This window comes from Glandiceps talaboti, chromosome 5 (assembly GCF_964340395.1).
Source record: "Glandiceps talaboti chromosome 5, keGlaTala1.1, whole genome shotgun sequence".
NCBI classification, from domain to species: Eukaryota; Metazoa; Hemichordata; class Enteropneusta; family Spengelidae; genus Glandiceps; species Glandiceps talaboti.
In genome coordinates, this window is record NC_135553.1 from 10212012 (window position 1) to 10239884 (window position 27873).

The 27873-nt window shown below is 35.1% G+C and overlaps 3 protein-coding genes across 3 annotated transcripts in view; 1 reads left to right on the top strand and 2 right to left on the bottom strand.

The window, feature by feature from the left end:
• Positions 1-2929: 2929 nt before the first annotated feature.
• Positions 2930-7091, bottom strand: LOC144435637 (protein BUD31 homolog). The gene is made up of 5 exons (XM_078124233.1): positions 6928-7091; positions 5945-6067; positions 5010-5176; positions 4509-4545; positions 2930-3575 (listed from the first exon to the last, which is right to left on the bottom strand). Exons 1-5 carry the CDS (start codon positions 7019-7021, stop codon positions 3562-3564), a joined length of 435 nt encoding a protein of 144 aa, XP_077980359.1. The 5' UTR covers positions 7022-7091; the 3' UTR covers positions 2930-3561.
• Positions 7092-12726: 5635 nt separating this feature from the next.
• On the bottom strand, positions 12727-24498 carry LOC144435770 (2-oxoglutarate and iron-dependent oxygenase domain-containing protein 3-like). Its single transcript, XM_078124389.1, has 9 exons — positions 24395-24498; positions 22357-22562; positions 20276-20351; positions 19740-19782; positions 16920-16984; positions 15578-15637; positions 15233-15386; positions 14540-14663; positions 12727-13182 (listed from the first exon to the last, which is right to left on the bottom strand). Exons 1-9 carry the CDS (start codon positions 24496-24498, stop codon positions 13046-13048), a joined length of 969 nt encoding a protein of 322 aa, XP_077980515.1. The 3' UTR covers positions 12727-13045.
• Positions 24499-26688: 2190 nt separating this feature from the next.
• The window catches only part of LOC144435330 (ras-associating and dilute domain-containing protein-like), a 53107-nt gene continuing 51922 nt past the window's right edge, over positions 26689-27873 (top strand). Inside the window, exons 1-2 of the mRNA XM_078123926.1 lie at positions 26689-26961; positions 27141-27339. Of these exons, the coding sequence (XP_077980052.1) occupies positions 26689-26961; positions 27141-27339 (472 nt within the window). The remainder of the gene's footprint in view (positions 26962-27140; positions 27340-27873) is intronic.

Consider the following 27873-nt stretch of genomic DNA (forward strand, 5'->3'; position numbering starts at 1 on the left):
TGTGACTAACAAAAGACTGAAGGCGAGAACTGCTTACAGCATGTACAGTAAATAACCTAAGTTGGTCTCAAAAGAAATGCCTTGGCAATCTTAACATTATGTAGTGCCAAACTTGAGGGTAGTTGGATGACATGTAGAAAGATTGATGGTAGTTTCTCCCCTGTGAACACCTATACACTATTTGAGACCCGCCTAGCTTTGATACACAACTGGAGACTCTTCTAGCTACTTTGGTTATTGATAGCCTTGTTTGTTCACAAAGTCTGTTTTCAGCTACTACAGGGACGGTGTTAACAAATTAATACCAGTGAAAGATTAATGGTGGTTTCTCCCCTCTGTACATCTGTTTATACACTATTGGAGACCCTTGTAGCTTTGATACACTGCTAGAGACCCTCAAACGTATGATTAATGATAGTCTTGTTTGACATCAGTGATTAAAGCTTGAATGACAAACACTAGGGGTTTTTGTCTTGGGTTCACTGACCAGCAAGGTACTACCCATACCAGCAGGTCTAATGACCCCTTCTCCAAGGATACTTCTGATCTCAGAAAGATTGCCATACAGTTCATGACGAGAAAAGGTTGCATGCTTGGGTCAGATTGTTGTTGTGTGGGTGGATGTGAAACAATGTTTTGGTATGTTGGGGATCTCCACCAAAACTGAAAACTCTGTTGTGTACCCTAGCTTGTTTGGTAATCCACACAAAATAAATGAGACGTGAAGCATGTGAGTATAAAGGAACTATGAGAGTATTCTGCATGATAAAAACATAGGTCTCTAAACAAACTTGTCAGCAAAGAAAAGCTGGGCCCAGAATTCTTCTAGTGTGATGGGGCTGCAGTGAAAAGTTCTCATGTACAGCTTTTCCAGTATGCTGAGTAATTAGGAACTCTTTAATAAATCATATTTGTATTAATGCAAGAATTTTGATGTTCTAGAGGAATTTTAGGGGAAAATGTATGGCCATACCAACAGATATTGAATTGAATATTTATTACTGAAAAGAAAAAGAAAAGTTAACATCACAAAAGTAAAATATATGGAAAGGAAAATTGAAACGAATAAAAGGAGTCAGAAAATAGCTGTAATAAACACATCTGACACCTAGAAACAACAGTTCATGTTTTGGATGAAAATTACATTTGAAATAAATGTTCTATAAAGCTATTGTCAGTAGATGAAATGACTTCAAATATTTAAATAGCTCTCCATGTTGTATGTTCACCGTTTATTATAAAACGGTTCAGTAGAACCCATGTTCTACATGTTCACCATTTTGAGCATGAAACAATTCAGTAGAGAACCCATGCTATACATGGTCAGCATTTCTAAAAACAGTTCAGTATAGAACCTGTACTGTACATGGGTCAGCATTTCTAGAAACAGTTCAGTATAGAACCTGTGCTGTACATGGGTCAGCATTTCTAGAAACAGTTCAGTATAGAACCTGTGCTGTACATGGGTCAGTATTTCTAGAAACAGTTCAGGAGAGAGTCGTGTTACACGTTCGCCATTTCTAGCATAAAACTGTTCAGTAGAGAATTCGTTTTAATACATGTTCACCGTTTCTGGCTCAAAACTGGTCAGTAGAGAACCCATGTTTTACATGTTCACCATTTCTAGCATAAAACAGGTCAGTATACTGTTTTATGAGAGTGATGAGGAGATATCAGCGTTGCCTTTCATTAAACACACACACACACCCATCACTTACTGACAGCCAGAAACAAACACAGAAAACCTGGACAATTGAATGTAAAGAACTGTTTGCATTATAAACTTACGGATTGTTGAGGTTAGGAAGAGAGTACATGGTAGGCTATTGTGATTTGTGTTTCTGTACAGGGACTACTAATATTTATCTTTGGACTCTGGAGACAGACATTTCTATTCTCATAACTCAACTCAGACAGGTGTTGACTGTGTACTTTCAAGGACCATTTAAGTATCTCAACATAAAAGCTATATACAAATATTAGCATTATTGTATGACTGGCAAATCTACATGAGGGGCGAGTGTAACACAACAATAGTTTGCCACAGGTGTCATGCCAAAATTTACCAGATTTAAACTGAATGACTTGCTTGCAAGGGCAAAACCATAGATTTTTGGTCTTACACACATTGTTGGAATGCAAAATCCTGAGCTATAGGTATTATAAATGATGTACCCCTTAATTGGAAAATTAATTATATGAAACTACGTGAATTTGGAGCTTGCATCGTTAACATATTGCCTAATTATCGAAAATCATTTATTATGCAAATTAACCATTACGATTATAACCTACCTCATTAGAAAAACCACTCCACTAAAAGAATGGTCTCCAAAGCCAACCTGTCTTATCTTAGAATTAAACCATCTAACAACCTTATGATAACACGAATGTCAATCTAATCAGTTCTTGTCATAGGAAAGAATAAGATGTGTAGCAAGTTTCATTAGAATCAATAACAGTAGTTTTTGAGATATCGTGTTCACAGACAGACAGACAGACACACACATACACACACACACGCAGACAGATAATAATATAACCTCCCATTTTCAGGCGGTAAAAATGGTACAATTTTTTGTTTGTTTTTAGAGGGACATTCTACAAAGATTTTCAAAAGCTGACTGACTACTAAAGTGTCAATGCTGAAACATCACTCATTGCAATCGTCTCTAATTTGGATACTGCTAACAAGAACCAAACCAGGGTTGAATATTTCTGAGTTGTGTAGGTATTGAATGTGTGGTTGTGCAGCAAAACAGACATCCGGGCAAAGTAATTGTAGTCATCAGCAAAAACGAATGCCTAACAATGTACTCACACCCCATATGTGAAAACAAAAGTATACAACAAATCCACAATGAGGGCGCAATTTACATTACAGTAACAGAATCCTAAAGCAGACATTTTCAACATGTGTATATAAAAGTTTATTTCAAAGGAATGTGAACTGATGAAAGCACAACACAGAGGCTGTCAGAAAACTGCTTTCTCAATCAAATGTTACTACTAAATCTGATAATGACCTTTTAACTATCAGCTCAACTCATATTACTATTGAAAGAAAGCACGTTTTTACCTTACGGATTCAGATATCACATCAATGCATTTATTTTAAGGTTTCACAAAGTACTAGCAAAACAAGTAATATTACTACAAATACACAAATGAGCACAGAAAAATATGAAATCCTTGTGAAAGTATAACGATGCTCCAGTAGCAGTGTGCCCTCTAGTGATAGCCAAATTCCATTGCTGTGAGTCAAAATGATAAAAACTGGGATTTCTTGTGAGTCACCACATAGTAAGAGATTGGAGAACACCAAATTTTGGTGTGTCACTAGAAATTGTGTGCGTCAGTGATGCATCAAATTGGCTTAGAGGGCACACTGTTGGTAGTTTGATGTACTGCTTGAATACAGCCATACAGTCCATATATTACACCTAGTACTTTGATATTGAGACAACAATGTAGAAACTTTCATAGCAGTATACATGATAGTAGTAGTCCACGAAGGTAACAGGATATAAATATAAAACCACATCCATTTATTGATGATCTTTATCCAGAACAACCTGTAATGAAATAATATAAACATTACAATTTTTTTATGAATGTTGAACCCCATAGACAGTGGAGAAGAAATTTACCGTCTATGTTGAACAGGCTATCTTCAAATGGTTACATTGAAACATCACATTAAGATGTAAAGGTGTAATCAAAGTGCCATTGTGTTAATATAATCCAATTTAGAACATGTCATCTATGATTTCCAAACATCATTGAAGCAAACATTAAGGTGTGTAAAATGTATGTACTGCCCTCTAGAGACTATATTTTTGGTAGTATTGGTGATTTAGGCAAATTTGAGTGTGGTACTCATAAATTATAACAGAGAATCTTCATGCCCAATATTGTTCACTTTCGATCACCGCACTTGCCACAAGTTAAATATCCTTCTTCCTAAACGCTAAAGGAATCAAACATACACTTTTTCACATCACTGTCAACACAGCACGACATTTTATAAGTAGAAGCTGGTAGACATTAAGGTATAGACTCTAAGAGTGACATTTTGTTAGGTGTGCAAAACAAAAGGTAGAAGATGAGCATGATTTCATCTTTGAATGCTCAGTGTACATGAGATGACGATGAAATATATTCCTAAAGATTTTGCACTGCGTCCTAATTTTTGTATTTTGAATGGTCTATTGCTCCAGGGATGACGTTGTCATTAGAAACTTGTCGATGTATATTTACAAGGCTTTTCAGAGCTGTAAAGAGAGTTTGTCTAATAACTGCTGAGTCTGTATTTTATTTAGTTTTATTGATACATTTATGTTGTACTTTCAACTTTTGTATATTCTGTAATTAATACCGTCTATAGTCATGATCTAAAATTTCAAAAGTGGTATTTCTTTGCAAATGGGCAGGAGGCCTGGAAATGCAAAATAAACCACCTTTGATTTTATAAGTAAGTTTGCAATTCAACTTGCAACACTGCTTACCTCTACATCCACAATGAACACACTCTACCACTTTGCCCTGAAAACAGATCATAATGTTGTTATTATTCAAATGTGAATAGGAGAGAGAACACATAACACCATTACTATAATCATGAGTTCTCAGTATGGATTCTTATAAACCAACAAGTGTTGTTATCATATCAATAACTTTAAGTATTATAAATAGTGTTTTTTAAGCTTAGCTCATACATCAATGCAACATTGGGGGGGGGGGGGTGTCCAAAACGAATGGGTGGTGGAAACAACCCAATTGACACTGACTACATCTATTACATTTGTTTAAACTACCCCATCAACTTAAAATAAAACTTTGTGTTTATGATAGTGAGTCGAAAGCATGGTTGCTGCTGTGGTATGTGTGACATGATTGACATGGGAAGGCAGTGAGTTGATAAAAGACCTACATGTAATATTTATAAGTTACATATAGCCCTAACAACATATCTCTATTCTACAATTGAAACTACAACAAGACCTCACCTCTTCCAGTTTACTTTTAGGAACTCTACAAATACAATTTGTTCCAAAGTTTGTATCTCTTGTCTGTATACATCTAAGGCAGCATAAATTTTCATATCCTTGTTTCTTCCATTTGGCAATCAGATTTTTGTCAGCATAGCCTTCTTTCATACAATATTCATATAACTCTGTTGAAACAGAAACATGGTTAGTCACTTAAAACTATCATCAACTGCTGTGATGGGTATTGAAATGAAGTTAACAAAATCACAAATCTACCCAATCAGAATTGTCTCACTATGCATTCATCTGAACACAAGAGAGGCCGCTCCTGTGATGAATTCATCCCAATTATGAACTCAGTCCACAACAAACATGGCCCTACAAAGATCTTGGGAAATCTTTCACACCTTTGATGCATTTGAAGGTTTCAAAGTGATTACTAAATGGGAAAGGGAAGGGTAGAGGTCCTGTGTGGGAACACTTCACGATGTTAAGGGCAGGTTAAAAGCTTATATCAGTTTTCACCCTTAAGGATGTGAATGAATAAACAAATAAACCACAATTGATATATTCCAGCCTTCTATTTGTCAGTCAAACCATAGACAGTGTCTATGGTCAAACTAAGGTAATGATAATTCATGATTGACTTGTCAGTATGATAAGTGTGGATTGGTCAATCATATTAGCCTAAAAAGTCATTGTTACGAACAGTGAGATTATGAGCTTGTACACAATTCCTTTGTTCTCCCCTGTGTCGTGGATGCATTCATAGTCAGGGCCACATTCTAGTCAGTGGTGTGGGGCTAGGATGGAAGTGGTGTTCAGTTCTCCCAATACAAGTGATAGTACCTTGATGAGTACAGTTATTGCTTTGACCAATATATCTATAACTTTATATGGTGAAATATGGCAAACCTATGACCACACTGTCACAAACTCTGAAGTGGACATACCTCTACTAATAGCTCTTCTTTTGTAAAACAAATCAAAGATATATCTGGATCTTTGGTGATGAAGTTTGAAGATTGGCCAAAGTGATTCAACCTTTCTCTTGCCTTCATGGGGTTCTGTCTCAGCTGTAAAAAAATCACGTCAAGATGTTTAACTTGCCTTTCTCAGGTCTAGATAGACAACAGCCATGTACAATATCATCTCACTGCATATTAGATGACAAAGGTAGTCAATCAATCATACCAACTTCAAGACACTAGTCAGACTTGAGTGTACCACAACCCTGTACAACCATGGATGTGGTACACCACTATATGACTTTTTATGAGGTTATGGTTTCTGTCACAACTATAAGCATGGGCCACAGTAACTAGTAACTTAGCTAACATAGTCACATTTCAGAATTGAAAATTGGTTACATCTTTAGCAATTTTACATTCCACCATAGCCCTACAAATTAATTATTTGTAAACTAATTAGTAAAACATTAACATATAACAACAATGAGAATGAGATGTGAATGACATTGTCTCTGGCTATTGAATGCAATGGGGGGTTACTATTTTAATTCCTAAACATGTGCATAAAATGATGTGTACAATTATAAAATAGCACACTATTGATATTTCAATTTTAATAACCGGTTGACTAAGTTCTGAAATGAATACGATCTGTAGTATTTATATTTATTGGTGTGAGTTCATAAACAGGCTTTACAGGATCATGAGGATGGGATGTTGTTTTCATGGCTTCTTTTCTGTAAATTATTAGTTCTTCCAAACCTGGGACTACACTGGGTTATATATGTATGTAAAATGATGTGATGTAATTCCGATCAAAACATATACGCTGTGGATGCGTGATAATGCATGTAAACAAAGTGAAACATTTGCTTCTCTTCGCAAGACGACAGAATGACGTTCACATTGACTCGGGTTTACCACAACGCTCACATTTTGAGTCGCTTCTGCATTTCACAACCTACCTTCCCTCATTTTCTGATCGAGTTCATCTAACGTGGGTTCTATGAGTTCCCAACCATCTGGAGGGGGTTTCCTGCTCCGTTTCACCTTAGGCATTGCTGTAAATACGCTGAAATTCGGAGCTATCAACAAGAAGTTATTCCTCGCAGTGTGCCAAACAGCAGAGTGAATGCTTCCGGTGTATTTTACATTGCATTGTGGGAGTTTTCACGACGGAACATTCCAAATATTTATAAAAGGGGGAGGGTATTATTGAACACTCGGGTTTAGTCTTTGAAATTCGGATATTGGAAATGAACAATGTTGATATGATTGCCAAAATAAAAAAATAAACAAAACACTTGCATTTAGCAACTAGTAATGATAAATTGATTGATTAATACATTGCTCAGTGTAATTATTGGCAGATTGCTTACTGTTGATACTTTAAACATAAGTTGTCTATATTTATAATACATGTACACATACACACACACACATACACACACACACACACACACACACACACATTTCTTTGCTTTTCTATTATTCATGGTTATTATAAGAAGAGAATGTTTAATGGTAGAATTTTATTGACATCCATAGACAGTAAAAAGTGTATAGCTACAGTGATAATGTTAGAGGTGGGGGTAGGGGATAGAGTCACTACCAGTAGTGCATGCAGGATGAAGTAGGCAGGTTCTGAAAATTTTTAATAGGATGGCATGATAACAAATATTTTCTTATAGAAAACCTAAATTTCAATTTGGTTTGAAACCACTTACATGCCGTGTGTGAAACCTCAGAGAGTGTTGATTGGGGAAGGGGGCAGGGTTTGGTAGTTTGAGGCACAGACAAGACTGTCTGTGTTTGAGGTGACAGTGTTGGGGGGGGGGGGGGGATTAAGAACTTCAACAATCATATGATCATTTTTTTATCTGTTTTATTTAAAGGCTAGTACATTACAATTAAAATGAAATAAACTTATTTATCTTTTATGCTAATCAAATAAACCATACATACTGACTATCCATTGTCTCTTGGGAGTGTTACACATAGCTGCACCAAGTCCAAGTATTGAAAACTCCCTGTGATTTGTGTGTATAAAGTTGATGATTTAATTGTCTATTAAACCAACCAAGTGTGTAATTTTGTAATGTATTATTTGCAATCCTTGTGATATATTATACCGGCACTTGTGAGTGAGACAAATATGAGTGAGACAAAGTGACAGTGCTTGTCAAGATGTAAGAGACAGAGTAATTGACAAGAGTCTCTCGATGTAAATTATGGACAAGGTTACCAAGAAAAAGTTGTAACATTCTCGCTATGAATTTACTAGACTGGACGATTGATAGCACTGGCGAAAATTTCATCCAAGTATAGTCAGGTCTACTGTTGCTATGATTGCTTTCATCAAAGTTATAGAAACTGTCTTTATTTATGCAAATCACATTAATTTATGCAAATACCGTGGGCTTATGCAAAGAACATTGATTTTATGCAAATCACATTAGTCTGGTTTCTAGAAAGAATGTTACTAGTTTGGCAATTTCAACTCTCCTACAATACTACACTAACTGTTTTTATTACAGGTAATAAAATGTATACTATAAATGAATTTACTTCCAAAAGAATACCTGCTTTACAGCTGATAACATAAAATACAATCAGCACCACATGAAGGCCTTCAATACTATTAGTTTATAACAAAGTTCAAATGTTTTAGCAGCATCACTATGTGTGATGGCTACCGACAATAATTTCACCCCCACCCCCACCGCCACCCCCCAACAAAATAGTAATTGTATTCCTAGCAGTACAGTAATTTTCAGAGCATATATGTATGGTGTAGACACTTTAAAAAAAAAATTGCAAAATTTGTGTTAGTCTCACTTATCACTTACCCTAGCACACATTTTTATATAGTTGAAAAATGTTCATCATTCTAAACGCTAAAGCTGTGTTTTTTCTAAACAAAGACTTTGCTCATAGCTTTGTGTATTTCAGCTAATTTTTTCTATTTTTAATTTTCGTTGTGGATATCTGCTTTCTACACAGTATGCCAGACTGATGTCAATCATAATGCTCATTAACATATTCCCATGGCAATCATTAAAGAGGGTGTGCCCAAAAGAAACTTAACTTCAATGAGTCAAAAAAAGCCGGGAAATGATTGTAGATGTTTGTTATCAATTTTTTTGTTCTACGTAGCACTAGAATTGAGGAATGTACAATTAGATGTAATATTATTCACACCATTTTTCTGTGAATTTCTGAATAACCTATGGTACATTATGTTATTGACATCTGACATGAGATACAGTATTATTGATGTCAATCACACACCACAAAGCTAAATTAAATTTAAATATCTCCATGGCAACCACATAAAGAGGTGTGGCCATAAAATGAAATTCTGTGGGGTGTGCCATGTGATATACAGGTAAAGGAGACTAATTGATAATTGTGAAAAATACCCCAAAAAGTGGTATTTAGACCTACGTCACAAGTAAACACCAGTCTCTATCACCATGGAAATACAGTGTATCATTGATTAATCCAATCTCAAATTTTCAGGAATATTAGGTGCTTCGTATTCCCCCTTGTAAACACATTCAAGAATATTTCTATCGTGTTCAAGATGTGAAGATATCATTTCAAAGAGAGAGAGAGAGAGAGAGAGAGAGAGAGAGAACTATGTCTGAATGTCATCTAGAAAAATGCTTATTTATAAAATCCTAAATCCCCCAAAACACAAATATATACATTTCTTTGGTATCATCATTTCAAATGCTTGTACAAGAAAGTCAATCACAAAGTTTGCATTGATTGTTGCTTTTCTATACGACTACAGGCTACAATTTCCTGATAATTCAGTCCTGAAAACTTACAAGAGCAACTTGGCCAAATAAATGAAACATTTTGTACTATTTCAGTAAAATTAAATAAAAGCAGTAACAGCTACATCTTGTACAACTACATAAGTAGCAAATACAGTAAGCTCCATTATTTTGTGCCATCAAAAGTATGCATAACTAATAATGAAATCTGTATGGCCATCCCCCAATAGACATAACATATATGTATTTTATCGAGCACTGATTCATTAAAATGCATTGTTTTACTACATAATAAGTAACAAACAACAGTAAGCTGAATTACACTACACAATTTTGTATAATCACATGTATGCATAACTAATAACGTAATTTGTATGGCCATCAGCATTTCATCTGGCCTTGCTTAAAATGAATACTAATTATACTGAATTGAACTATACAGACTGATCATCTGCTGAAGTTTTGCTTATTCTTAGTACTTGAGCAATGGTGAAATGTGAGCACAAGATGTTGCACAATAAACTAAATTCACTACACAAATTTATTGCCCCTATTTGTGGAAAATACCAAGCACACCCTGAACTGAAAACTTCATATATTTCTCTCTTTGTATTAGAATAGCCCAATACAATTCACTATAATCATACATAATAAACCCTCATTGTCTATACTATGTGACCTAATAGTTCGAAGATGTGGCACTCATGATCTAGGCACCAGTAAGATCAGTTGTATGTGTCACTCTGCCCTAACTGCATGGTGCTGGTCTATCGGAAAGGGGTTGACCGATGTGTGAGGGCGCCTGTCATGGTGTACCCTACTCATGATCAACCTCTTGTTTTCTAGTGAACAGTATTATCAAGCCTGAATTCTATCAGTATCCTTGACTCTTGGTTTGATTCTTGGAAAAAAGGACTGTCCTCTACTTTTATTTTATGGAAGTTAAAGTGTGATAAATCAGTGAAGTCAGATGTGCAAAAAGTACATTATAGACTGCAATCAGAAGTTCCAAGCTTTATCTATGAAACACTTCTATGGATGACTTTAATGAAGGCCCACAATTCAATCACAGGTTTCCACATTAGTGTGATCAGTGGAGCCTTAGGAATTTATCAGGATCATATTTTGTTCTGGACCAACTTTTCTACAGTAAATTCTGGCAGACAACTGTATTTCACATCTAAATTTTAATTCTAATCCGAACTGGAACTTTAAAGTAGCTGAGTGTGTAACTGTGGCTCCAGTTCTGAAGTAAAATCAGTATAATGAATACCCATACACAATATACTCTACAACGTATTAAGGAATAAATCTGAAGAAGAAGAAGAAGAAGTACAAACAGGCGAGGAACAATGACTGGTGTGTTTTTTTCTTCAAATTTATTAGTAACCAAAATATTATGTCACAACTGCTGACATGACTCTGCTACAAAAAACAACACACCTAGTCATATCTACTCGAGATTGCAGAACAAATGAAACAGAATACAGTTTTGATTGTTGGCGTTCTTTTGTAGAGGATGGCAAAGTGAACACTGGTGGATGCTGTATTTACGGGCAAAATGGCGAAATGGGAAAATATATTTACACCTGATTTTTCCCTTTGGGCTACCAAACCTTAGGCCACTCATACTTAACTCTATGTTTCTCATCGTGGCACCTTACAAATGATGGTTAGTTACAACTAAAAATAAAAGGTAAAAAAGTAAGTGTACATGTCGGTGATACTTTCAATTCATAATTGCCAAAAAAGATGTCGGAAGGAAACTTTGAAACCATGTGTTTTAATAAATTTCCCTAATTTTAATAATAAACGATAATTTTTGCTCAGATTTGCACTTGTGGGGTTGCCATCTGACAATCAGTGATGTGATTTTTTTCTATTCATGCCATAGAGGGTGTTAATTTTAATTTCTTTGCCAGAATGGAAAAATACTGGCTGGTCAGGTCATGAGAACCATAGAATTAATACAAGAGTCCTTAGCAAAAATACTGATTTTGCTAACATCTGTACATGATTACTAAAATTTTGATATTGGCATATGCTTCCTACCAGTACAAGATTCAACAGACATGATTTTTATCTATGAACAAAATTGGAATGAACCAATAGTCCTTTTTATTAGGTCAACATATCCTTCAGACTTTATCCTGCTTCAACAAAGGAATATGTGTAATTTAAAGTGACCTATATGTAACCAATGGTGGGCAGCTACTGTGGTACACCAATGTGTCAAATTTGTATACAGCTCAAAATGAGGAGTGTGTTTTTCTTCTGATTTAGAGTAAATATGACATGATTTAGTCCCTGACTTGATATCCCGTCCTATTGGTATTACAGAAAGCTTACTGTGGACAAACTAAGATGGATGCAAACTAAAACACTTTTGACAATAAGTCTACAAAAAATTACCAAAGCAAAGGAGTTGGGTTGTATCATTGATCATGAATAACAAGTGTTGCTTGCGAGTACTAAAATTTTAACCAATACACACAACATACTTTTGATAAACTGAGAGCTTAAAACTGCAAACAGTCAGTCTTGTTTACCCTAGGATAGAGGGCGCTGTTGATAAGCTGAGAGCTTTCGACTGCAGTGTTGCTTTACTTCCAGTCCTCAGAATTACAGTACCTGCTATGAATGTAATTACATCAAATTTCACAAAAATACTGTTCTAAAATAATTATGTAAATGTATGTTACTACTCAATACTTTGCAATAACAGTTTCGGTGTACATTTATCTTGTAATGTTCACAGTAAGCTTTCCATGGTAGTAACCAAATGTTGTGACATTTTGTGTCATATAAAGTTATCAAAAATAACTTTTTATTATGGCCATTTTTTTTATCTTAAAACCTTTATGTGAGCTTCATAGTACTCCTTCATGGAATAAAATAAAAATAAAACAAACTAAAAATATTCACTTTGTTCCCTGAAACCTGTATTATAGTACTATTAAAAATACCATGGAATGCTTTTATCAGTTTTGTGTTACTTTTTGTAATGAAATTATTAAGTTTGCCAAAATGTAGAAGTATGTTTTTATTGGAGTGAAAGGAGACACATATAAAGAATTGGTTATTTTCTTCAAAGTGTAAAATGAACACCAGTGACAACAGAATTTCAGCATTCCAATGGATTTTTCTCCCCACTTGTCAAAATGAGTCAAGATAAACCTAAAAGTTGCACAAATCTGTGAAAAAAATTCAATGTTTTCTTGAAGGTTATAACGGTGTAGATTTATCATGGACTCTTGCACTGTTGTACGGTTGTGTTGCTATGGCAATGATGATGTCATCAAGAGAAGTCAGGGTCACTGATGGCATGTTCCTCGTCACAAGTGAAAGATACGGTGATGGCATACCGGGTCCCTGATGCCACTTTTTCAACATAATGAAGATTTTCAGATCCAGAGGTGAAGAATGAAAGGCGACCTGCAAATAACAATCAAGAATACATGAATTGTAAATTTCAAACTTAAAGAATTGACCAGTTACTTGTCTATAGTAAACCAACGTTGAACCAGCACACTGTAAAACAAAATTGGTTGCAATACTAATCAACTAAATTGAGAAATTTTATGCAAGGATTGTCAACACTATACGAAAGTTCATATTTGACCATGTCTTTCCACCCGGGGTAAAGCTTGAGCAGAGGATGTGTAAATGTGGTGTATGAGATGAAGTTCCACCTTTGACTTATAAGTGGTTTATTTACCCAATCGTATAAAATGATTACAAAATAATGGTAACAAAAATCAAAAGAGAGAAGGGTAAATGGGGAGTCAAGAAATAGCTTACAGCTAGTCTAGCCTGATCCCCAACATTGTATATTGCGAATGAAAACAATAAGAGGGTTCAGTCATTAAGATGACTGAAAACATAACTGGGAGAAGAAAATATATCACATATACATATACATATACATATACATATACATATACATATACATATACATGTACACACAAAAAAACATTTTTACTACATGAAAAAGTCTAATACAATAAACGAAAAGTCAATACATCTGTAAGTTTACAATTTAATCACCTGTACTGCTCTACTAAATATTGTTTAAGAGATTTCCTAAAAATATGTTGGGAATTTTTCGATCTGATTTGGATAGGAATATCATTCCAAATTTTTGCACCTACGAATGAAATAGCAAACTGACCAGAATTTGTTCTCGCATGGTACAGGTAAAGATTTTGACGATGGCAGAGTCTCGTGTCATATTCATGTTTTTTGTCACTAAAATAATCGGACAAGATATGTGGTGAGTTAATTCACCCACGGTGATCTCTCCCCTGGGGGACTGTAGACAGTCAAAAGTGGTACTGCGTCTCGTACTACCCCTGGACAGAGATGGTAGTTAGGTGGGTCACAGGTTGGGTAAATTAGACTTTCATGTAGTGAGAATTTCATGGAATATAGGACTGGAAAGTTGAAGTCTACCTGGTTCAAGGTGACACATTAAATTTTGTAAATTGTCAACTCAGCAGTGAGAAAGAGGTGATAGCTGATGTAAAGCCAGTGTTTTTTGAGTACACTATTTGCATAAAAAGATTTGACCTCATTGTGACATACTACATGAATAATATTAATAACTTGATAATAATTCAACGTAAATCTTTAATGACATTTAAAATATTGACATATAATGACATCTCAAATTTTGACCAAAAATGTAAGAAAACAGTATATCCATGGTTGATAAGAGTAAATGAAAGCTGATATTTTGGGAATAACTGCATTGCAAATTTATATATTTCCAAACAAAACGATAGATTCTTACCAACTTTAGGTTCCACTGTCCAGTTAGCTTCTTTATCAACAAATACAAATCTACCACCAGTGAAATCGTTACTATAATCAGTTAGATATATCAATGATGTGTAATCAAATGTTTCATATGTTACCTGTATGAGTGGAAATAAGAGAATTAGGATATAAACAGCTCCATGTTCCATGAGAAAGTAGAGCATGGAAAAGTGACGATAAAACAACATTCACTATTTTAGGACAAAACACACGATTATTAACAGTTTAGTGTCCATTCTCGTCTGAAAATTAGAGCTTTTTAAAAGAGTTGATAAATCTTAATTCACTGCACTGATAACTTTCCATCCACACAGTAATAAAAACAGAGATGAACTTTGATTATCAAATGTCAGATTCCAAGTTATAGAAAGTGAAGATATGCTTTCTTGCAAGACATACAAACTTAAAATGGAGGACTTCTTCTGGTTGTATATTTCATTGTAAGGGTGGTAGTACATACCTACAACACCCTCTCACACCATCTATACTACAGAAAATTGTCACAATGTTGTATTCTCTCCCACCATCTCCAATACGTTGGACCAGAAACATAGCATTACACACATACCACCACATAGTTTGGGTGCTAACGTGGTCTCTAACTAAACCACATGATACCGTATAGGGAACTAGACTAACCACCACACAAAGGCAGGTTTATACTTACTTTGTCAATGTGTGGATGCCAGTATTCATCATGAACTGTTCTAGCTGGTGCATTGGTCATTCTTGAAAAGAATGTTGGATGTGTCAAGTGTAGTCTGCTAGGTTTGATTGCAAACTCTGTTGATATCACAGCTTTTATTCTATTTTTAACTGTCCTGTTGAGGGAATATAAAGAACATTTACAACCATATTTGAACAGAAAGTGTCAGATCAATCAGGCCAGCAGTTTTTGAGATATATGGAAGCTAAAGGAAATATACCTCCAGAGTAATCACTTCCAAATCAGTGCATGTAATTTGTTGAATTTTCCTGTTGGTGTACAACAATGTAGTTAAAGTCAACTTACGTGTAGAGCTGGGCATCTCTGTGGTTAAAGATGGGTTCCAACTCTTCATTTTCAAGATATCTACATGAATATGTCAAGATGGGTTAAATGAGTTTGATGAAATCGACACATCTGACTTAGCTATATGGCTAGTCTATCAGGTATGCTGTGATGAGGGGGGAATCACACATCGGTGGCCGGTGAGGACAGAGTGACACAACGTATCTTACAGTATATTATTACAAAGAAATGTATATGACTTGACATTTCTGTTTGTGACTATATCTGGTTTGACATTGCTGTTGGACCTGAATATATTGGGCAAAACGTCATTGACAAATCAGATAGCCAAGTCTCTGGGCTTCATATCTGACAATTTAATGACTATAAAACACAAAGTCAGTGTTCATGTTGTCGACCTCAGGCAAATTAACGAATAAAGATTCACAGGACAATTAAATTTGCAATTTTGCCAGGAACAGGACCAATATCAACAGTCACAGTAGCATGGGTGATGTAATGTCATCTAATGAATTAGAAATATTAAAGTTCAGATTTCTCAGAATAAAATTCAGCTCTTTTCCACAATATCTTTTCGAACTTCACATATCTGAAGCTACATATAATAACTTCGTTGTGGGAGTAAAACAGGCAATAGCCTGACACCGTCTATCTGAGTCATTATCAGTATTTGTACCTTCTGGGGTCATTACACTTTGAATGGTGTAGAATTTCAACATTCACAAACAATTATCAAGAAATGGTTGTAATTACACATCTATTTACCCAAAAAAATATTGAATCTCATTCCAAATTCTATATACTATACATGTATAAGTCAACACCTGCGTTATGAATCAAATTTAATAATTTCAATATTTGATGAAATTTAAACTTCAAAGGGTTTTATACTTAAGATAAATTTCACACACTTAAATTGCTGTGAGTACAAAAATTAGACGAGATGAGTCATAATGCTACAAGACTCACTCTCCACGTCTCTCAAACTACAACCCTGTCACTATCAATCATGATGAGTTTTACATTGTACTACACAATCAGAGTGACTGTAGAGTTTCAATTAGGCAGCACAATGTGTTTTACTACCAAACCAGAGTGACTGTAGAGTTTCAATGAGGCAGCACAATGTGTTGTACTACCAAACCAGAGTGACTGTAGAGTTTCAATTAGGCATTGAACAGGATGTGTTGTACTACCAAACCAGAGTGACTGTAGAATTTCAATGAGGCAGCACAATGCATGTATTCACATCACACGTCACGAATTACATAAAACAACATACAGTCACTGACATTTTATCTCACTAATAGAATTTCTGAATTCAAGTAATAGTCATACTTACTTGTAAAGATTTATAAAACTACTTCCTTTAGAAAGAGCACCAGAGTGAAGATCTAAAATTGATGCCTGTCAAAGAATCACACAAGTCATCAGTAACCACATGGAGATGTGAAAATTTTACACACAAAACAATAACTGTTAGGCCAAAGAAAAGAAAAAGAATTGTTTCTGGTCAGGACAGTTTTTCCAAAATGGTGACAACGCAATTTTTTTTTTCAATTTTCAACAAACCTGTCACTCAGTCTATTATTTATGGCAGTGACTGTTCTTTTTACTTAGTGCTTTGTGTGTATGTGTTTGTTCATGATTGGCTCTGCAGTTGTCTTCACTGAAGTAGGGATGGTTATTTGTATCTTTCCTCACGGATATGCAGATTGCATGGGCTGGACAAACACAAACACAAAAAAAGAAGACCGACGTGAGGGACAAGAAACAATTCTCTTTTTTTTTTGGCCTTACAATAAAACTGGACTGAAGAATCACTCAATAATTCGATATGTATTACAACGAAACCTGTGTCTACAATGAGCTATGAAGAATTAATACAAAAATAATGATTATAAAGCTTAATCATTTGTACAATTATTCTTCACAAATATGATATGAATTCTGTGTTTCTGATTCTGCATTGTTCTGACAAAAACAGCTCAGTCGCAAGGTAATACCAGATTTACTGTGCATGGTCACAGCAGTATGAAAGTCAAATAAGCACCTATTAATTACCAGCTTAAATCACATATATTGCCATAATGGGCCAACATCTTGTAAATGCATTATAAACCATATGAAAGTCGAATGTGCAGCTATTAATTACCAGTTTAAATCATGTTCACTGCATTGCCAGTGGCCAACATCTTGAAAATACATTGTACACCATATCAAACATTTGAATACATCTGATTCAGTCAATAATTGTTCTTATATTCAATGGTCAAAAGACTACATGTTTCCTCATAATATGCTGCTGTGAAGTATATGGGTGCAATCTGGCCACACGCATGCACGCACGCACGCACCTACCCACACCCACCCACACACACACACACACACCCACCCACACACACCCACCCACCCACCCACACACCCACCCACCCACCCACCCACCCACCCACACCCACCCACCCACCCACCCACACACCCACACACACACACACACACACACACACACACACACACACACACACACACACACACACACACACACACACACAGAGTAGACACTGTGTTGTGAAGTATATCTGCATGTGTACCGGGGTAATCCGTTTTCAAATTGACAGTCAGGACAATGGCTTATTTCATGGCTGTTACTATTCTACACTGTGTGTCTTCTTATATGTTCCTGATATAGAATTATAGATTTAGCTGTAAGAGTACACATTGTATTCTGTGTTAACTCAGGATTTCAATCGGATATGGAATTACTTGAATTTTGTCAAATACGGAACTGAGATGTGTCAGGGTGCTATTTTCCTACCAAATCAACGCATCATACTTTCCTGTAGAAAGTGTAAATTTTTCTTTCTTGGTATCATAATTTTGGACCATGATTTACCACATACAAGTTCAAAGGCTAAATACATCTAAAGCAAGTTCTTTGCAATTTTCATTTTTTGGGAGGCTGTAAATGCTTGGAACTGTTAGTAAATTTTGATATTTTTTTTGGCTGATATCCAAACCTGTGAAATATTATATTTTAAAAATATACATGTTATACTTAGAGCGATGTCTAGTAATATGTACTTATCAAACAGATGCCAAATCTATTCTGATCTTCTAACTGGAGAAAGACAAGCTGTCATTTTTTTTATGACATTAAAAACTTGATGCAGACAATAGAAAAATACATATGAAGTGGTACCATGACTGAATAATGCAGGGAAATCAATTATTTATAACTAAAATTAGCTGCTAAGAAATCTATAACGCAATAATTAATTGGATGTCACATCCAGCACAGACTAACAATGTAGTGATGAAGAAGTCATATAACATAATACAGATCATATTTTGTAATTATAAGCACTCTAGTACGAGCTCTAATTGTGTGAAAAGTGACAAAAAAATGCTGTTTATATTTCAGGATTTTGACACTTCAACAAATGAGTTTTCATATCATTTTTGAGAATTTTTCATGTACAATGCAAGACAATATTTTCAAGGGATTTCATTCTCATTACAAGAGAAATTGGCTCTTTTATATTCATGAACTTAATTTCACTGATTTAGGAAGGTATCCATGGTAACAATTGGTATAACACATTCTGAATGGGATTTTTATTTTAGTGGAAAACACACCAGTTAAAATGTAAAAATTTAGGGTATTATTATATTATACATGTATGTTATTTTAGAGGTTTTGCGATATTTTCTTGTACATGTTATCCATAGACCCTAGATCTCCAGGGGGCTGTGGTATACCTCACCAACAGACTGAGATTTGATGGCGAGTTTACTTATCAGGAAGAATTCAATATTTTCCTTCTGATCTTCTCAGAAATTGCATTTCCTATGTAATACAATACTACGAAGTTACATTGCAGGGATATTCTTGGACTTTACAGGAGTTGTTTGAAGGTTTTGAAAGTTCAGGTCTTTCAGAGAGTCTAGATAGTATTTATGCTTGTGTAATATTTTTGTACAAAGTTTGTAAAATCTACCAGAGTTCTGAGTAGTCCTCTCTCCACAGTAGTGGACTGTGGATATTATTTTGTACAAAATTTAAAAATGTTTGGCCAAAAACAGCAAGAGCATATTACATAAATCTCTTACCTAAGAAAAGTTGGTAGTTTGGTCTAAGAAAAATAATGAAAATTAAACTTACTCCACCATCTGATCCTCCATATGAAAGACCTTTTTTGGCAATACTGAAAATAGAAATAGTGAAAACATTGGGTTTATTTTTGGCAATACTGAAAATTAATAGAAATACTGAAAACATTGTGAGGTTATTTAAATTGAACACAGAAATAGTCCATTGTGTAAGGTCAGAATTACTTATGTTTGCAGACGAAGTAAAAACAGGACTTGATTCTGACTGCTATCATATTCATCTCTAATTGTCCAATATGATACCTTTTGGAGAAGAGACATTTGAAAATTGTGAAATGTTCTGACTTTTGAGGTTTTTGGACACTTGAGCAGATACCATCCTTGTCAAAGATAGGTAAAGTGAGCAACCGTTAGTATTTGACCACTGGGCATATCAATTCTTGTGTTTTCAATGTGCCAGTACACTGATTACAATAAATTCAACTGTTATTGTTTTGCTTGCAGCTTTTTGCAGGACAATGAGGAGAAGGCTCGTCTACAACTTGTCAGCATATTAGAGTGTGCAGGGTATTTTGAAGTTTTTCTTACTTGAGTAAACCCCTAGCTTCTGATTCTGATACAACTCCATCCATAACCACTCTCCCACATCTCACTGGTGTACATCCTGTAAGGAATACAACAGGAAATGACATCATGATTGACACAGGAAAACCATCTTGATGAAAAACAGACATATCATAATTATGCAACCATTATCTTTGCACATTGAAAATTGAAAAAAAAAACATTGTATACTTTTAATAGGAAGGGATTTTACAGTCTATCTTGTGGTTATTATTTTCAATACCATTTTATATTCATCTTATTTCATTTTGGCCAACACATAATAAACTAATGCATGATGAATTCTAGGGTACCTGACAGTTATCTGAAGAAAGCCTAAATGATATCTGTTGTAAGAAAGTGAGAGAGCGTAGATAATTAATTTGTTAGATGAAACCTGACATGTGACATTTGAGTATGAATGTGAAATTTATAGGCTGTCTAGAAACAAGTTCAAAATTCCAAGATGCAGGTCATTCCGTCTGTTAGCAAAATTTGATGTGTGTGTGTGTGTGTGTGTGTGTGTGTGTGTGTGTGTGTGCGTGTGCGCGAGTGTGTGTGTGTGTGTGCGTGCGTGTGTGTATGTCTGTGTGTATGTGTATGTATGTATGTGTGTATGTGTGAATGTGTATGTGTGTATGTATGTATGTATGTATGTATGTATGTATATATGTATGTATGTATGTATGTATGTATGTATGTATGTATGTATGTATGTATGTATGTATGTATGTATGTATGTATGTATGTATGTATGATTTCAGTTTTACTATATCACCATTACAAACATTTACTGAATGCTAACATATTGTTCATTTTAATCAAACATACATCAATTTAACTACAGAATGTTAAAGGTTCATGTATTTCATAAATAAAGGAAGACTGTTTTTTTCAAGGTTAAAGTGTGTCCTTCCATGATTGTAATGTATTCAAGAATGCCACAAACAATAAACATATCAGTTGCAGTGAGAGTAAAATTCAAAGCAGACCCTCATCTTGTAATACTGTACTTGCTGTCAAAACATGGAAAACGTGACAGAGTGCACTATCCAAACGTCAACATATTATGAATAATGTGAATTTCGCTTTTCTAAAAATACTTTGTTGGGATTTCTGCAGGTTCCAGATGTCATTGGAACTAAAAATAAGACAGTCTGTACAACTTGTTTTATATGTCTGCCTGCAGGTGGTTATTACAACAACAATACTCATATACTCCATATTATAATTTTTGATGGCAGTATCTTTATTGATATTTTGACATTTTACATGGTGCATATCAAGACAGATAACAAAGTCTGAAATGTTTTATGATCGTTGTTTCTATAAATGGAGTAATAAAATCCTATCTAGTGTCTGAATTTAATAGGTTAAATAAAAACAGGGTTTTGTTTCTTGTTCCTGGGCATGTCAACTATGTTACATTGCTTTTTTCCCCAAACCAACAACATTTTCCCCATCATGGAGAGATTCTACACTACTGTTGTGCATTTCCAGCAGTTTGCTGTCATTTCACAAATTCTGATAGTTCACTTGTCATTGGAAACAAGGTTGTAGGAGTTCATTCTTTTTTCAACACCTATCCAAAATATCTCAAGCAGAAATGGACAACCTTTGGGAAAGGTTAAGAAAACACTCACATTTATTGGAGACACAGGACAGTAGTTCTCTAACATATACAAATGTAGTGAGACTCCAACAGACATACAGGTGACAAACTGGTATTTATTTTGGATTTATTGAGTTACAAACAAGGACTTGGCATATGTTATTTCGCATTGATTGTTCAAGTAGGAATCCATGATAAAATTGTTTTATAAATTAAAAATCCAAAATAAATACCAAATCCTCATCCATATGGCCACTTCAACACTTGTTTACTGGTTCTAGTGTTGATGCTGACATTCTTGCTCAAGTTGCTGTGGATTTTAACTAAAACGGACGAGTCCCTGTCATATGTCACCAACCACCTGTCATTAAATCATTAGATTTTTCAGTCTAAGGTTGATAGACATAGTAAAATCACAGAAATCAAAGAAAATTCTCCAAAAAAAAATATTTACCTCTAATTCTTTTGTAATCATCATACTCTTTTGAACAAGGCGTTTGGAAGACTTTTTTATTGTAATGTTCTGTTTGTGATGCCATTGTCTTGATATTATCCTTGCCTCGTATAAACATCAGTCCGATCAGAAATAATGCAATGAATGCTACACGTACTGCAGCTCTGCTTACTGCCTTCTTGTAAACTGAGGGATCTGTGGATGTTCTGAGAAAGTGAAAAGAACAATCCGTTAGATTAAATGCAAGTGATATGGAAACATGGTAATTTTGAAGATATTAAACTGACAACAATATAAAACCATGTTCGCTGCTGAAGTCTGTCTTGAGAATAAAGGTAACAAACGAGTGGAGGGTACATTATTTTGTCAATGATTGACTTGCAAGATCAAACAGTCTCATCATTCTGATTCAGAAATGCAGTCAATCGTAGTGTTTAGTACGGAGGCACTTACATACTTGTTCCCCTTATCTAGTGACACATTACGAACTCTGATCCTCGAGGCCATTTTTTTCTCTTGACTGGTACAGAGACTATCTAAGTGACCATTTGTTGCTATCAATGAAATGCCTCTATTCAAGTGTTGCAGTACTAGAATTGTGTTGTGAAACACTTCTTTCTTCAAACATCTCAGCAATCAAGCAATAATGATAAAAGTAAAAAAGAAGACAAAAAAAATCTCAATACAGTAAGAGATACGTGGACAGCTAGACAAACAAAGGAAAAATACAAAATTATGAAAAGTCACCCAAAAAAAACTATATTGTTAACTCAGGTTGTGAAAGGAACTAGAAGCACTGTTGTATTTCATTAGCTGTTATTCATATCTCATTATTGATAATGTTCAAGTACAAACTAATGGATGCCTGTTGGTAAAATCTGTACATAACAAGGTAATGTTTAGTGTTGCATTACTTCATTTTAAGTGATGTTAGTACACATACATAAATATAAAAAAATTAAGTTATATTTAGGAGTAAAATAAATTAAGACATTTTTTGGTACAGATATTTCAGATTCTTAGTAATACATATCTCAACTATCACAGATCCATATACTGTATTTACCAAAAACTCAATTATAACAAGATTAAAGTAAGCACATTTGCCTAATTGTCTGGTAATAAAAATAGTTTTATTACAAGCAAGCATACACTTAGATATCTCATAAACATAATTTAGTTGTAATGTATTTGATCTATTATCATCATCATAATTATTACTGCATATCTATTTCCTTAATCATGTTATTCTTTAGAAGTGATAATTAGAAACAAAAATTGCCACCCAGGTATTGAAGGTTTCAAGTTGCAGTTTAAAACATACACAAAATATTAAAACTCTCTTTTAAGAGCAACAAACACTGTGGCACGGGAAAAGCAGAACTCATATCAGATTTACAAATGATATTGAGAACCTTTCGTCTGGTGAGAACAGTATTGACGGCATCACAACAACCTGACAATTGAAAAAGTTCTCATCAATCACAAACAAAATGGGCTTTGCATGATTGCACTTGAATGTTTATGACGTGCTATTCTTCATTCTTATTGCATTAATATAATTCACTGAACAATCCATCAAACCATGGTCCTTTCTACCTCCATGATCAAACTAGCCACAGACCTTTTGCATTGTATACACTGCAGATCTATTATACCATGAGCAGGACGCGATTAATGATTCCATGGTAGAATCCGAGTCGAAATATTGGGCTAGCACGAATTATTAACAGTTACAGCAATGCATGCATGAACATGATACTATTTACTAAGGCTGGAAGTTCAAGTTGGACTGGGAGCTACGTATGAAAGATAGATAGAACAAGGAAATAGAAAGAAAACAAAACTATTTTCAAGACCGTGGTTTACATGACCAGTACGTAGATACAATATTGTATGAGAGGACTGCCCTTACAATAGATTGTGTATCTCTGTGGTTTTCAAAGTTTGCACAGTGTGTCACATTGTTGATCACACGTTATCACCGCAAACCTCCATTCCAACAAACCACTAAACATGCATGCATGCACTAGCTCACCTGACTTCGTGGGATCGCCTTGCTCTTTCATCGGTATCATCTGTTTCTTTGACATCAGCGTTCTGTGTCCTTTTCTTGGGCTCTTTACGTCTACGAGCGCTCATTTCGCTTGGTTAAATTCTACACATACGGTAAAGGTACAAATGTTAGAAACCACTCAGCTGAATGATCATGAGGTCGAAGGTCAGCACGCATGCGATTTTTCGTTCATGGTGCACTACCGGTTTTGACGACAGAAAGTTTGGTAGCGGGAAATTTAAACTTTAAAAAAACACACAACCGAACCTAGTACCTTCACTTAGCATATAACTACTGTAACTTACAAGGTAAACGAACATATTCTTCCTCTTCTTCATGTATTCACAAATTCTAAATACATTTTTCTTGCGGGATGTTTTACAAGTGACTGTGTTGATTATTTTTAAAGAATAGAATGAGAAAAGTTACTGGGGCTTTCCTTGGTAGGGTAGATCATCAGAGGAGGCTGATTCGATACACTGACCCAAAATATTCATACGGGGAAAATACTTCATTGCATCACAGACAAGATTGCATTTGGTGGTATTGCTAGGCTAACTCGTGTACGTCAAGCCCGCCCCCACATGTCCAAAGTATGGTAATAAAACCAACTTTTGTTAATTTTCCCCATACACTGCACCACAGGGTTACGTATTATTGCTCAGATTGCCGTTTTCTTAAAGAAATTCTCGCATGAATCCTGCTGCTACAAATGTATCAATCTCTATACTACTAGTAGAAAGAACACAAAAGGGCGGACATCTTCTTTTGTTTAACCTTTCAAATATGAACAAAACATGCACATTTGCTCCAAAAAAAACATACCTGCATGAAGAATAGGTGCCAAATAAAGTCATACACTATCACTGGGGGCAAAAAATGCTTTTGTAACGAGAAAAATGTTTTTCCTTACAGGTAGGAATATATAGTCAAAATGTTGTTATATTTAGTCTGTAGACCAGGAAAACAACAATCTAAGAAATATTACATGCCCCTATGCACTGCACTGGTACACAGTGTGTATGATGTGAAAATTACGAAAGGACATTTGGGCAGTATAATAATGACAAATTAAACTGGCTTACTTTGTGTAACAGGAAGGATCACTGTCATAGAACAGTATACTCATCTTTCCTAATAAAAGTTCCATATTTCTTCAGTTTATGATATGAAATTACAGTAACAATGTTACAATATACAAATGGGGGATTTTGCTGTTATTACCACTCACAAAAGTTGTCTTGTTAAATGCAAAATTGTTTATTTTGACAAATTTTAGCTGACCTCAGCTACTCCAAATTAGTGCAGTCTGAAGTGAAAGATTTTTACTTGGTAAGTGAACACCATCTTCATCTTTTCTTCATTCTGTTTAGCTGAATTCTATCATGGGTGATTTTTAAGGCTCACCTAGGAAGCAGAATTCTGTGATTTACAAAAAACTTGCTTAGGTGGCATTATTCTATCACAGTGGCAAAATTGATTATTTACAAAACAAAAAACACAGTAACAACTCACCCAAAATTCAACATTCTCCAAAATGTCAAATTGTTTATCCTTGCAACAAGTGACTACAATCAGAGAGTTGTCTGTATGAAAAAATAACTTCCATGCATTTAGAGAATATTTTTTTTAATAATATATAAATGTCAAAATCAGAGTTATGCTAAAAGCTTTTTTGGCGAATTTTTTCATCAAAAGATAACATGCGAACAGTTTGAAGCCATGAAAGTTACAAGCTAGAGTTATATGCCAAATCTTTCGGGAGGAACATTTTTCGTCGTATTCATAATATAACATACTATAACAATGTAATGTGTTATGTTCAATATGAAAAGTCACATTGATCATTGACCATAGACTCTCCACAGGCTAAACATGAAAGTGCTTTCAATCATGTAACATGCACGCCCCTACTGCAACTCACTAAAAAGCCACGTTAATTACGTCTGAAATAACCTTTTCAAAGAGTGTTATTTGAGAGGTTTCTTTATCCCGCGTATTGTGTTACTTCTTCAAGTGCTCTACGATTCTCGTCCGTGGTGGCGCGCTTGATCATAATTGAATTACGGAAACACTGGGCTTGTAAACGGTCACGGTGTTGCAGTCTGACAATGTAGTGAGCTGGTAGTGAGCTGTGTCAAGCGCCGCGATTCACGCGTCTGATTTCAGCGCAGTTATGTAGTACACCCGAAACATGGACATCGAGCTACATTAAATGCGACCAGGGCCGAAACTTGTCTAAAATTTGGAGCTTTAATAGTTGGAACTTCATCAATATGACGACGAAAGAAGAACTGATAGACGAACTTGTGAACGGCAAGGGTGAACTGGAAGGGCTGTTCGAAAGAAAGCGATCTAGCATCAACATGCTGACTGATCCCCGAGTCTTAGCGCACCTTCGAACTTTACATCTACAAGCTCAGGAGGAGCAATCCGAAGATTCTTCTGAAGAGTTAGAAGAATCCTCGCAGCGAGATATTCTGGCGGAGAAAATTTTCAGTTTCAACAGACGTATACACATGGACACTTTCAAGATAACATTGGGAAAGGTATGTGTACACACGTAAACGTAGATTAACAGTAGTATTGTAAACAGAATAAGTTTCGTATTACAACTCAATCAATATTGGCATCTTTTGTTCAAAATGTCAGCTATTTTAGATACCAATTTGATGACTTTTGCCAGATTTTGAGAAGTAAGTAAGTGGCGAATTTGCTCTTTTTTCAGGGTGTGGATTATGAAGGCGCGGTAAGATTTTACTTCGAAAATAGCGATGGACAGAAACTTGCCACGAAAGCAATTCGTATAACTAATAACACCACAGTTGGAGACTTATTACCAATTTTAATTGATAAATTCAATTTGAAGAAGTTGGTGAAAGAAGACCCTACAAGAAAACGAAGCATCTACCAAATTATCGAAGGGGGTAAGTAGAAAAAAGTGCATATAAAGTTAAACGGAAAAACAAAAAACTAACGACCCTCTCCCGTAAATAAATGCGGTGTGTGTATGTTTTTTAGTTCCCCGCCCTTTCATTGTGTAGACAGTAAGTGAAGTGAAGCCTGAAGGTTTGCAGAACTGTGTCGAATTTGCGTAAAAGGGGGGTACACATTAACCTCCAGCATCAATTAGAGTGTTGTAACGGAACAGGAACAGTAGCCGCTTGTCTATCGATCATTTCTCAACCATGTTTTATATGTATTCTACCAGTAGCTGTCCTCGCACCGGTACCGCCCCCATTACGAGCACACCTTTTGTCAACTGGGTACCGTTATATTTAGTCTCTCGTTTTCTAATGTAGGTACCCGTCTCATTGAATTAATTAGCACATTAGTGACAGTTATTTTTATTGTCTTGTACAATGGGATGTGATAAGGAGAGTCAGACTAAAATATTGGGTAATTGCTATAGAACGGTAAATACGATTTTTGTCAACAAACTGTTAAGTCCGGAATTAAAA

What these genes read in the sequence shown, in the direction of transcription:
- LOC144435770 (XM_078124389.1), bottom strand. Translation starts at nt 24,498, where the DNA reads ATGAGCGCTCGTAGACGTAAAGAGCCCAAGAAAAGGACACAGAACGCT. An exon ending in AGGCGATCCCACGAAGTCAG is followed by an intron (nt 22,563 to 24,394) that starts GTGAGCTAGTGC and finishes TCACTTTCTCAG; the next exon opens with AACATCCACAGATCCCTCAG. An exon ending in GGCATCCACACATTGACAAA is followed by an intron (nt 14,664 to 15,232) that starts GTAAGTATAAAC and finishes CCACTCATACAG; the next exon opens with GTAACATATGAAACATTTGA.
- LOC144435637 (XM_078124233.1), bottom strand. Translation starts at nt 7,021, where the DNA reads ATGCCTAAGGTGAAACGGAGCAGGAAACCCCCTCCAGATGGTTGGGAA. An exon ending in CGATCAGAAAATGAGGGAAG is followed by an intron (nt 6,068 to 6,927) that starts GTAGGTTGTGAA and finishes ATTTTTTTACAG; the next exon opens with CTGAGACAGAACCCCATGAA. An exon ending in CTAAAAGTAAACTGGAAGAG is followed by an intron (nt 4,546 to 5,009) that starts GTGAGGTCTTGT and finishes ATCTGTTTTCAG; the next exon opens with GGCAAAGTGGTAGAGTGTGT.